The sequence below is a fragment of the Populus alba genome, chromosome 4 (assembly GCF_005239225.2).
Source record: "Populus alba chromosome 4, ASM523922v2, whole genome shotgun sequence".
Taxonomy (NCBI): Eukaryota; Viridiplantae; Streptophyta; class Magnoliopsida; order Malpighiales; family Salicaceae; genus Populus; species Populus alba.
This window is the reverse complement of record NC_133287.1, coordinates 12,501,690-12,514,703: the sequence shown is the minus strand read 5'-3', so window position 1 is coordinate 12,514,703 and position 13,014 is coordinate 12,501,690. Positions and strand designations below refer to the sequence as shown.

The 13,014-nt window shown below is 32.1% G+C and overlaps 1 protein-coding gene across 1 annotated transcript; it reads right to left on the bottom strand.

The window, feature by feature from the left end:
* Positions 1-8,792: 8,792 nt before the first annotated feature.
* Positions 8,793-12,068, bottom strand: LOC118053590 (terpene synthase 10). Its single transcript, XM_035064907.2, has 7 exons — positions 11,766-12,068; positions 11,415-11,682; positions 10,963-11,341; positions 10,541-10,759; positions 10,276-10,414; positions 9,588-9,836; positions 8,793-9,220 (listed from the first exon to the last, which is right to left on the bottom strand). The coding sequence occupies exons 1-7, from the start codon at positions 11,991-11,993 to the stop codon at positions 8,933-8,935; spliced, it is 1,770 nt and encodes a 589-aa protein (XP_034920798.2). The 5' UTR covers positions 11,994-12,068; the 3' UTR covers positions 8,793-8,932.
* Between the last annotated feature and the right edge of the window lie 946 nt (positions 12,069-13,014).

Here is a 13,014-nt window from a genome sequence, read left to right as displayed (position 1 = left end):
TAGAAGCAGCCACTACTATCAATTTTGCTGCAACCCACTCATAAATAAGCAACATTACCTTTATACAAAGACTTGTTTGAGAGGGTAGTAATAGTTATTTATTTTTTTAAAATATTTTTGGTTTAAAATAAATTAAAATAATATTTTTTAAAAATTATTTTTTTTTATATCAGTACATAAAAAAAATCTAGAAACACAAAAAAATTCATTGGAAATAAAAAAATAAAATTTTTTTTAAATTTTTTCAAAAATATTTTTTAAATGGAATAACAAAAAACTAAACTTCTTGGGTAGGGTGTTAATATTTTTTTTTTGCATAATAAAAATATTATTTTACCTCTAAAATCAACAAAATATATAACTATTTAAGGAGGATTTTTTTTTTTTGACTTAGCATAAGTTTTTTAATAATAAAATTATGTATTTATCCTTAGAGTTGAACAATATATGAAATAAAAAATAAAATAGTAATTAACTAAGTAAACTAATGCGTACAAAGATCCATCCCGATGGAAAAGGATCTTTTGCTTCTAATCTAAGAAAATAAAAATAAAAAATAAGATATCAAGACTTTTTATTTTATTTTTAATATTACATGGAAAGATTCTAAAAACGGTACCTTGTCATACTGGCTAGCTTGAGATGTTTAGTACTATTATAATAAATGTTTTGTCAAGCTAAAGCTGGACAACTTTATTATTATAGGACCATCACTGTAGTACTAAATAATGTCAAGCTGGGCAGTAATGGAGGGCGAGGATCTCGTGAATCTTTTCTCGAGATCCATATGAGTATTATATATCCCAGGAATCTTCAATTATATGTGCAACTAACATTTTTTTTATATTGTAGTTAATATTCCATACACACTCATCGTACGTGCATGGCCTTCTACCTTAAAGGCTTTTTCCTTTCTTTTCGTTTTTTTAATATTAAATTGTGTATTTAAATGCCCAACTACCACTTGGTAATATTTTCATACTTTTTTTTAATTAATGTGGATGCTCGAATCATTTTATAGTTGTATTTTTTAAAATGAACAATATCAATGTCAACTCAATGAGAAAAATCAATTATTTTAAAAACGACGCGTGAAAATTAAAACGTATTTAAAAGACCTTTGAAAATTTAATTTTTTTTTAAACGACGCTGAAAATGCTAAAAACAATACAAATATATTAAAAACATATTTTTTGGATTTTCTTTGTTTTTCGATATTTTTGAATTTTTTGAAAACTCATAAAAAAGATGGGTAAAAAATTGGGGAGCAACAACCATGATAACTTTGATAAAAGAGCAAAGGAAAAAAATCAAGAGTTGCAAGACCATATAGAAAATATTATATATACAAATTAGAATTGAAGGATTAAACTGAAAATAAATAAAACTTTAACACAAGAAAAAATAAAAACTCAAAGGGCTGAATTTGAAATACAAAAAAAGAACAAGAGTTAATTTTCTGAGGTAGAAGAGATATATGAAGAGAAAAAAAGAAAGAAAGAAAGGGCCATTGGTTACAAACTGACCACCTTTAGCATACATGTGCCACCAATAAAGAAAAAAAGGCATGAATTGAAAACACAAAAAAGAGACGAGAGTTAATTTTCTGAGGTAAAGGAGAGAAATGAAGGGAAAAAAAAAGATGTCACACGTGCCACCAATAAAGAAAAAAGGGCATGGAGGAGATCCAAATGAGACGGTGAAAGCTCTTTTTTCACCGCTAGAAGATGTCACACGTGCCATTCAAAATACATTACATCTCCCTCACCCTAATATCTCTTGACTTTTAAAAATTATAAATTAAATAGTAAATTACGTTATTACCCCTACCAAACCAATATTTAAAAAAAAAACAAGAGAAAAAGATGCCAACACTCCTGTTTTAATGACTTAAATTTTTTGTCCCTAAGGTTATATATATAATCTTACTGTATGCTTAAAAAGAAAACGACACCAATACCCCTACCCTATAATTTTAGTCTTTTTTTTATCCTAAGGGTATTTAGGTTTTTAACTGTTCATAAATATATTGAATAGACAAAATACCCCTAAAAAAATTTATAATGCCTAATGAACCGTGTGCAAAGATAAAAATGTCCCTTGTTTAAAGGCAAATAATTTTTCTTGTGAATGACAAAAGAGTCACGGCACTGGGGTGGCGAATAAGAAAATGTAAGGGAGGCTATAGCAAATCCTTCTTTTGTTTTAGTTATTTATTTATTTATTTATATAGAGTATAAGGTAGTATCTAAGCCTTAATTACATATCGATATCTAAGCTAGAATGAAGCTATAGTTGAATAATCTTATAAATAAAAAAGAACATTTGAGCCTTAATTACATATTGCTATTATTTCAGGGCTAAATAAAATAGTTTCAGTTGCTTTTCGTTGTCCTGGTGTGATGGTGGTTGTTGATGAATTTTTTCCATATCATTATCCCCTCATAGACACTCCTGAGCATCATAGATTACTGATAGTCTTTCATGCCATGGAAAATAGTTGTTCCACCATGAAAAGTGACTTCATTTGAATAACATCCGCTTTAATTTTGTCTGGTTGATCATCTAGCCTATTTAAGAAGGTATAATTTATGTTCTTTTACTAAATTGAGTTGAATTTTTGATATCATGATCACCAACCATAGGACTAGATCTTCTAAAATCAATCTCCCTCCACAATATTATTGAACTATTATAGTATGCCTCTCAGATCCTACCATCTTGTTTTAATTAAGTCACTTATTTTTTCACTTCATATAGTTCAGAGGTATTTGTTCCATCAAAATATGTTGTTGTCATTGTATCCTATACTGATTTTGCCATATGAAACCAATTGAAATTCTGAATCAAAATTGGTTCCATTAAATTGATTAGCTAGCCTTTGATATCATAGTTTTAATTCCTCCACTTTCTGTTATTAGGGTCTATTCATTTTATTTGAAAAGGTTTCAATTGATATATCCTAGTTTGTCTTTGCCAAATATATACATCTCAACAACCTAGGCCTATATAGCATAATTGATGTCGCACGTGTGCGGCGTCGCGGCGAAAACATCCACCCTCAAAATGTATCTAAATATAGCAAATCATGAAAATGTGGGGAGACAAGGAGTTCTTGTCTTTTATTAATGGAAAAATTGGAATGGAGTCGCCACCTAGTATTTTGGTTACTAGGAACCCTAACTGGTCTCAAAGATCGGGTACAGGGACTGGTTGCGTAAATAGAAGGTATTAACACCCCAAATACACCCTACCTAAGGTAAGCTACATTGTTTTATTGTCTGATAAAATCTAAGGTTGGGTCGTGTTTTGTAGTTGTTGATCCGTCTATGGTTTAAGAAGAGTCCTCCTCGGTAAGTGATTAGTACTTAAAAGTGCATGTTTATCAAGGTTTTATATCATCATTTTGCACTTAAAGTATCAATAATTCCTTAACTAAAGCATGTTTTATAATAACAAGTTTGATACTATAAAATACCTTAATTTATGGTAAATGCTCATCTTAAATGCAGGACTATCACATAAATAAAATGATTGATTGATGAGTTTAAGCATTGAAAGTGAAAGGACAAAGAGATGACCAAACTTAGAAAAGAGATGTTGGTGCAGTCCAAACCGGAACATTGCTCGGTAATTGGATCATATCTGGAGCTCTAGATCTCGGATTTAGGTCCATTTTATATGGATGAAAAAGGTAAAACATAGGCCTACAATTTTCATTTGGACACCAATATCTAAGAAGGCCGTTTTCAAGTCCAAATTATAGGAACAACGAAGAAGTTTGAAGCTGTCCTGCAGCCCAGACACTATTTAGTGTTCAACCCATATCTTGAGTTCTAGAAGTCCAAATGACCTCATCTTTTTTTTGTTGAAAATCTGAGACAATTTCCTAGAACATTCCTGAGGATTCTGGGCAAATTATGATGTTAGCAATGACGTCTTGTTCAGAAAAGAAGATAAGGATTGTCACCAAGTCAAGATGTGGCCACCTACTTATCAATTAGTCAACAAATCAATAGTTCCAAATTTTGGCCTATAAAAGGAGGCACTTACCATGTATTGAGGCATCTTGGTTTCCAGATCAAGATCATGCTCTTGCTTTCTCTCTTTGTATTGCTTATGTTTTGCTTTCATTAATATCAAGTTTATGTACTTCATTTCCTTTCCTTTACTTAGTTAACTTCTTTCTCATTTATGTTCTTATCTTGTTCATTTATGTTTCTTTCTTTCATTATGTTTAGCTAAGTTAATTATGTCAAGGTGAAAAGGGTACACTAATGGTGTAAAAATAAGTATAGTATAAACTTAACATGGACCTTAATACTTTGCTTGTTAAATGGTTAATCTAGATTTATGTTGTATAACACTTGGTACAACAAATACTTGGCACTTTCATAGCCCATACTGTATGGTATAACCGATACCTGAGCTATGAAAGGAACTTGATTTTTTGTTAACATAGAATTAATAAGATTGATGACAATATACCTTTGTTGGATGCTATTAAACAGGTTCCTTCCTATACTAAATTTTTGAAAGATCTGTGCACTGTGAAGAGAAAACTGAATGTGAAAAAGAAAGCATTTTTAGCCGAACAAGTAAGTGTCATTCTTCAGAACAATAATGCTTTGAAATACAAAGACCCTGGTTGTCCTACAATTTCTTGCTTTATTGGAGAACATAAAATTGAAAAAGCCTTACTTGATCTTGGAGCTAGTGTGAATTTACTTCCATATTCAGTTTTTCAGAGTCTCAATCTAGGTGAGTTAAAACCAACTTCTGTAACTCTTTTACTTGCCGATAGATCTGTAAAAGTGCCTAGAGGAATAGTTGAGGATGTGTTAGTACAAGTCGATAAATTCATCTATCATGTGGATTTTATTGTCTTGGACACGCAACCTGTTGAAGCATGTAATTCATTTCCTATTATTTTAGGACGTCCGTTTTTTGCAACTTCTAATGCATTGATTAATTGTAGGAATGGACTGATGAAGCTATCATTTGGAAACATGACATTGGAGATGAATATTTTCAACATTTGCAAGCAACCTGGAGATGATAGTGATTTACAAGAAGTAGATATTATTGAAGAATTAGTTCATGATCAACTTGAATCTACTTTGAGTAAAATTGAGTTTGATGAATCTGCAGATTTGCAAATGATTTATTCTCAGGAAGAAATCGAGGACAAGAAAGGCACCGAAAATGTTGATACAGATCATTTGTCAAGATTGACAATGGATTCGAGATCTGACATCACACCAATCGATGATTACTTTCCTGAAGAATCCTTACTTTCTCATAATTCAATGCCTTGGTTTGCTAAAAATATCAATTTTCTTGCAACAGGAGATTTGCCAGATCACTAGAGTACCGAAGACAAAGGAAAGTTTTTGAACGAATTGAAGAACTTTTATTTGGATGACCCTTACTTATTCAAAAATTGTCCTGATCAAATATTTCAAAGATGCATTCCCGACAATGAGGTAAGTAGTGTCATTAAACTTTGTCATTTTGAGGCATGTGGGAGTCATTTCTCTTCAAAAAGGACGACTGCAAAAATCTTACAATCTGGATTCTATTGGCCCACCTTGTTCAAAGACACACATGTGTTCTGCAAAGCTTGTGAAAATTGTCAAAAGTCAGGATTTATTTCAAAACATAAGGACTTTTTAGATAATCTTCTATTGACTTTTGCGACATATCTTGTTGACAATGTGCATTGTGCATTTCATGACTTATGACCCAATTTTCATAAAGAACATGCTCGACTTAGTCTTGGGAATCTGACTAAAAAAGACCCTGTTTGCCAGTTTTTAAGAAAACTGGATAAGAAGCCTATCCCCGACCCATAGAGGGCGTTTAAGCCGTTCTTGGACGTAAAACCAAGGGAAGATGTGAGCCACAATCACAACTACCTGTACATACATGATTTGTCAAAATAAATAAATAAAGAGAGAGTGTGTGAGACAACAGCTGGCCTACATATAGGTGGTATGATTGCATTTTCAAATTCTCATCTATAAATTCTTCTTTTCCTTCCCTTCATTTCTACTCAACCCATACATTCATCAAATATAGAAGTGTGTAGAAATGGCAGGTTCCTCAAGTTATCACATAAAAAATATTTGTATTTTCGGTGGATCCAGTCCTGGGAAAGAAAAAGAGTTTTTAGAATCAGCAAATCATCTTGGTCGGGTACTAGCTGAAAGAAAGATTCATTTAGTGTATGAGGGAGGTAGCCTTGGGTTAATGAGAGGTGTGTCAATGGCTGCATTTTTGGGAGGCAGTCAAGTTTTGGGGGTTGTCCCTAAAGCTTTAACAACTGGGGACATCATTGGAAAAATAATTAGAGAGGAACTACAAGTCCCTACAATGTCTAATCGACTAAATGCCATGTTTAGCCATGCTGATGCCTTCATTGCCTTACCAGGTGGTCTGGGCACATTGAAAGAGATCTTTCATATTACATCTTGGGCCCAACTGCACATTCACCATAAACCTATATGTTTGTTAAATGTTAATGGTTTTTATGATAAGTTGTTGTCTTTCCTTGATCAGGTTGTGGAACAGGAATTTCTAACATCTTCGGCATGAAAAATCATAATCTCTGCTGCTACTGCTGAACAATTGATTGACCAACTACAATCTTTCATCCCTGTCATTGATCCCTGCATGAGTCGCCTAGATTGGTCAGCTAAGGAAAACCATAAAAAGCTTAGATTAGATTTGAGCCTTCATCTGTGAAACCTTGTGTCTTTTGGTTTTATTAATAACATATTATTTTGTTTTGTTACTTTTTATATTTGTTTAAGTGTGTTTCAGGTTTGTCATTGTTCGCTGTTTCAGGTGATGTCTTCTATACTCTATCTTTCTACCTTAGGACATTGAGGACAATGTCTCGTTTTGGTTGGGGGGAGAGGGTAGTAGTTTTAAAAAAAAAAAAACTAACTTGCTAACTGTTTTTTTTTTGCTATTATTAAAACCATTTGACAAAATTATTATTAGGTTGGCAGAGTATGGAGTCAATTTTATTGACTCTAGAGATGCATCTTAGTAAGTATCATTACCAAGGTCTATCATAATACTTCTTGAAATATTCAGGTTTACAAACTCTCACATTGTTATCACTTGATTCTGCTCATATACTCATTTAACAAGTATTATTAAACCTTTATTTTCACTCACACACTTTAACATATGATTGTGGGTTGCACATTGGATTATTACATTATTTATGTTCTTTTGTTGAAGGTAACAACTAAGGGAAAGGGATAATATATAATTTGCAAAAAAAAAATAAAATTGATAATATTGATGATGATAAAAACGTAGATAAGTTTGGTTTCGTAGCCTCCCTAACCTAAGCAATTAAGCAAGTTAACCTTAAACATTCGAACATAATATTGTTTTCTTCCAATAGAAGCACCATCATCTATGTTTTCATACATTGAGCACATAAAAAGAAGGTTTATTAATATCTTGTTTAAGAAGTATGAAGCAGAAATATAAATTTAATGAGAGTTTATTTATATGGATAGATTAATCTGTTTTCCTCTTGCTTTCTCCTCACTGTAACCTCTTCTCCTCTCTGTCTGCTCTCCTCCCTCCTTCACTATACTCTCCCTTTTGTCTCCTTCTCTCTTTTGTTTCAGTCTTCTTCTCCTGCTTTTATAGGCCAGTGACAGCCTTGTGCTGGTAACGACCGCTTGTAATCTGCATGTAGAGGGATCACAGCCTTAAAGCATGCTCCCTAACGGACGCCATGCTGCAGAAAATGCCTCAGCCTTTACTGCTGAAAAACGGCTGCATGGAAGAGATAAGAATGATGTCCACGAAACAGCGCTGTTTCAAAATTCAATTAGAAACTTCTGATTTGGTCATTGAATTTGTTTTTTTAAATTTTGTAATCCTGGAAATATTGTAATTGGATCCCTTCATTTTAGCGCATTTTTCAGTTTGGTCCTTGGGTTCTGATTATTTCAATTAAATCCCTAATTAGCCACCAAACTTCAATAATTATGTAATTAAACCCCTGATTTGACCAAATCAACTCTTCAACATTGTAATTGGACCCAATAACTTTAATTACTTCCAATAAAAGACTAAATTGACTTAAAAAAATCAGTTTTCTTGCAATTAAACCCTTCATAAATTCAATTAAACCTTGAATAAAATTTAATTGAGTCCATAAACATCTTATTTTGAACTTTTCTTTCTCAACTTGAATTTTTTTTGTTAATAGGACTCTCATCAGTAGAAAATATAACATCAAATTTCAATTCTTGTATTTCTAAACCTTCTCAACCAATTCCTAGTCATTTTATGGGTGTTCCAGCATCCTTTTCTTACTTCTGTTATTTATTTTTATTTTTTTATTTTTTTTATTCCTTTTGAATATTTTTTTGTATTTTTTTATTTTTTGTATGGGAACCCAAAAATGGGTAACAACAATTGATACCAATCAAACAACAAAATATTCATGAGTTTGGTGTAAAATTTAGGCAATCAAAATAGTCAAGTCTTATATGGTTTCTTGTGGATCACTGAGTTCCATTGGTAGGAATGAAGAAGAAGAAAAAAATGTCTATATAAAGTGATTCTAGAGTTTTTGTCGAGAAAATGTTCTCTAATCTAATATCATATTAAGAATATTTGTAAATAATTATATTTTTCTTTAACAAAGACAAATTTATATAAAGAACAAGGTAATAACAAGGTATATCTAATCTTAATTATATATTGATATCTAGTATATAATCAAGCTATAGTTGACTAATCTTCTAAAAAAGAAAAAAAATATATAGTCCTTTATTACATATTGATATTTAAGCTAAAATAAAAATACATGTTTCTCCGACTCAGTCTAATAAGACATATAGATCAATCTAATGTTTTTTATATATCAAACTAGTCCTTTATTTTGATGAGATTATAAAGGCTTAATAAGTAAGGATTTCACCCTATCCTTAGTCTCAAGATGTCCAACACCATGTCCATCTCCATATTGATACATGCATTGCGCCATTCGTGTAAGGTTCATTGCAATTCCAATGAAAGTTTGGGAGATACGGGGGTTAGCAAATTGATAATCATTTATTTTTTTCCATGTATTTCCAATTAAATTTCTTATATGATCACGAGCTTTTTCTTCAGATACTCCCGCTTCATGCATATAACATTGAATTGATTTGGAAATATCTCCTCGTTTTAATTCATCCTATAAATAAAAAGAAATAGAAAATTAGCATATATATACTTAAAAAAAACCATCACAAATAACAATTTTACCAAATTGAAAATGAAAGATTGATATATTTACAAACTGAGATAAATTAATTGATCTATAAATTCACTAAAAAAAATACACCATCCATCTTTAGTGTCAATGGATTTCAAGATGAAAGAGGAGATAACATGTTAGAGTTCGGGCCTTACATGTTTCAAAATTCATTCCATTACTTGGGCCAGTTAGAGGCCTATGCCTAGAGAAAGAGGATCTTTGGACTAATATAATTTACCATAAAAATGAGAAAAAAAAAGGGAAGGACGAAACGATGTCAAGGAGAGGGAGAAGTCTAGCATACCGTAGAGGTTCCAAGATCATCAGCAAGGCGTAAAATCATGGATGACCATCGAATTATATCTGGGTATTCCTCCATGAATTGTGAGGCCTCCTCTGTTGTTGGATTGGAAACATAAAAATATGCATGAACTAGAATCACTGGTGCTGCAATTGAAATCCATGCATTATCCATGTATTCTTGAAGAGTTGGTGTATATCCACTGAAGTACCACTTAGCCTCCAATAAATATGATTTACATAAGTCTGCCCACTGAAAATTAACCACAGTCTTATATTCCCAAAATAAAAAAGAGGCAAAAATCTATAGTTATCAAATCCCCGATCTAATGAGTTGATTTTGTGATTTAAAATCTAACTTGAGTTGAGTGTTTTTTTAATTGGTTTTATCAAATCTAACCTAACCTAACTCGTCGACTTAGTGATTAAAAATCTAATTAGAATTAGATTTTATTGTAAATTATTTTTTGCATTGACCTAACAAACTTAATTGACTCGTTGATTTATTAATTTAATTGACTTGATTACATCAAATTCGAACCTAGTCTTGTTAAAACCAATGAATTATTTTCAAATAAATTAGAAAAAAAATGATAAATCAAGATTTATCCAATGGCCAAATAACTCAAACTTTAAACCAAGATTGACAACTATGAAAATAACACTAAAATTAAAAAAGAAGAAGCAAATACCGCTTTTCTCAAGTAAGGTAGGATGTTTACTCCTTGATATTTAAGAATATCATAAGCCATTTCATTAACTGAATTGTACAACGCGAGAAAACATAATTTCATATAGTCTGGAAGCTGATCCATGAAATTAAGATCCCATCTGAAATGAGAACATAAAAATATTTTAGCTAACTTTTTTTTTTTAAAAGAAAAAAGAAGTGAGAAAATTCTAATATATAGCATTATAAATGTGCCCCAGAGGCCAAGAAATAGGTGCTGCACAAACCTTACAACGACATCTGTGAATAGCTCAAGCTCATCTAAGGTACCATAGACATCATAAACATCATCAATTGTTGTTATAAGTGAATTAACTTTTGTTAGCATTCTCCTGCAATTACCAAACTGAGGTTCAAATATGACCCCCACAGTCCATAAGAAATTCTCCACCAGCCTGTCCCTGGCAAAATCCAACTTTTCTCCGAGTCCTGTCCTCTTCCACCACCTGTTCATGTTAAGAAATTAAATTGTCGCCATCAGAGAAAAGATATATAAAGTAAACTAGTGATATAGGAGGATCATCAAATCTAAAAAAGTTTAAATTATCACATCCAATTTAATGAAATAATATTAATATTTATCTGCTGTTTAATTTGCTTCCAAATTGTACAAAATAAATAAATAAAGAATCTTATTAATTCTACGTACCTAGATGAATGTTTCAGATCTTCTTGGTGTACTGCTTGTACCATGTTGAAATCCAATTTAGCTAGTTCTAACAACACAGGTTCCATATCAGTTTTAGTTTCATACACTTTGATGAACCAATTGGCTTCCAATCTTAGCATCCTCCAAGCCAATGGAAGCTCTAAGGCATGGCTCACCATCTTTGAAAGATATTCGGAAGTGTTGCACTTCTTGACATATTTTTCAAGATTTTTGGTGGTGAAGTCTCTTGCATCCTCCAAGATGCTCTCGCCTTCTACCAAGAAGTATGAAGCTTCATACAGAAACAGCATTCCCTTCAAATCATCGTGAATCCATGCCCTAAAGTTTCCTTGTTCGTCCTTGAAATGATTGAAAACCTCTACAAATGGAGAGCACAATTAGTCATGAGAACGCATATAACCATCAATATCTACATTGCTTAAGAGACTTACCTTGAGGTACCTTGTATCCATGCTGCCTTAGGAGTCGAAATTCTAGAGCAGTAGCATACAAATCATGCACTGTCTCTGTGTTCTCTATACGATTTTCATCAAATAAGCTCTTCACAGTGCTCTTTATTTCATCAACAAAATGGTAAGATAACCCAAGTCTTTGCAAGGCATCGATAAACTCCAGTTGATCCAAGGGCTTCGATGCGTTCGTCAGCATCGTCCTTATGTTTGCCTTCAACTTTTCTCTTCGCGCTGTATATGGCTCTCCCTAAACAACATCAAATTCAAGTACTCAACTCAAGTTGTTTGAACAATAACATAACATGACATTATAATAGCTAGCAACTATACCTTATATTTACTAGTCAGTGACTGGACATAATCATACTCCCATATGGAAGTTTGATAATTTGCCGACCGCCGGACAATTTGACCAGCAGCTTCGGTGGCAACCATGCTTCGAACTTTGGTAGGTAAAGAGCGATAATTCTTGCTTGATACAGGTCCTGCTAAGGCGCGACTTGGAGATGCTAATGTTGGGAGAGTACCAAATGATGAAGCAAAGTGGGTAAGAGCCATTCCTAAGTGTTTTGGACTTGTCGGAATTCCAACGACTGGCCTATATTTATAGATGGAATTAGCTTTACCAAATTTGAAGTCAGTCCCGCCCATGTCAAAGGGCATCCACAAGATTTGATTCGAGATAACCAGATATTCTGGAGTTGCAACAAATTAAGGACTACAAAAATATATGGTCATCATGAATGGACTTCTCTTTGTATATTGTCATGATTAAATCATGGAACTAAAAAAATCCCAACAAACTCACGAAAACAACATCTCACATCCTCCTAAATTCTTGTGCCGACATTTGGCCTTGGCTGGGATAGTCATGACTAAATCTCAAATATATACTTGCTATTTATTTTATTTTGCGGGATGCTCCATTTATGATAATAGTAGAAATCCATACCCTTTGTCGGAGAAATTTATAATAAAAAAAATGAAATGATTCAATACATGACTTTGTTTGCTTGCGATTGTATTCTTGACAAAATTCCTTTTAGTCCCTAGTTTTCAAAAAAATTATTTTAAATCTTTTTGGTCCTTTTGTAATTAAAATTTAGTCTTTATGATACCTTTTGTAATTAGATCCTGCATAATTACTTGTAACAGTTTACTACATCGTTTTTTTATAAAAGGCTTGTAATATAATGAGTTGTTAAATTATAATCTCTTATTACATTATAATTTTCTAAATTACGCAACAAAATATGTATAAACATTTCATGGATCATTGCATTACATCTTATAAAACATATCGTCAGATATTTTATAATATTTAATTGCTACGAGGATATCATGGGTTTTGAAATAGTTATGTTTAAGAAGTAACCAAACGTAATTCGGTTCAATTTATGTATGTGATGAAGTTTTAACTTGTGGTCCATCTTATTGATGATAACCATATAAACAAAATAATCTAAGAGAAAACAAAAGGATAAAGCAAAAATCATTCCAAATGTTATTAAAATGAAGTTGTCATTCTACCTTAAAATCATGAAAGTGAACTAAAGGGTTCATATTGCCAATTAGTAGG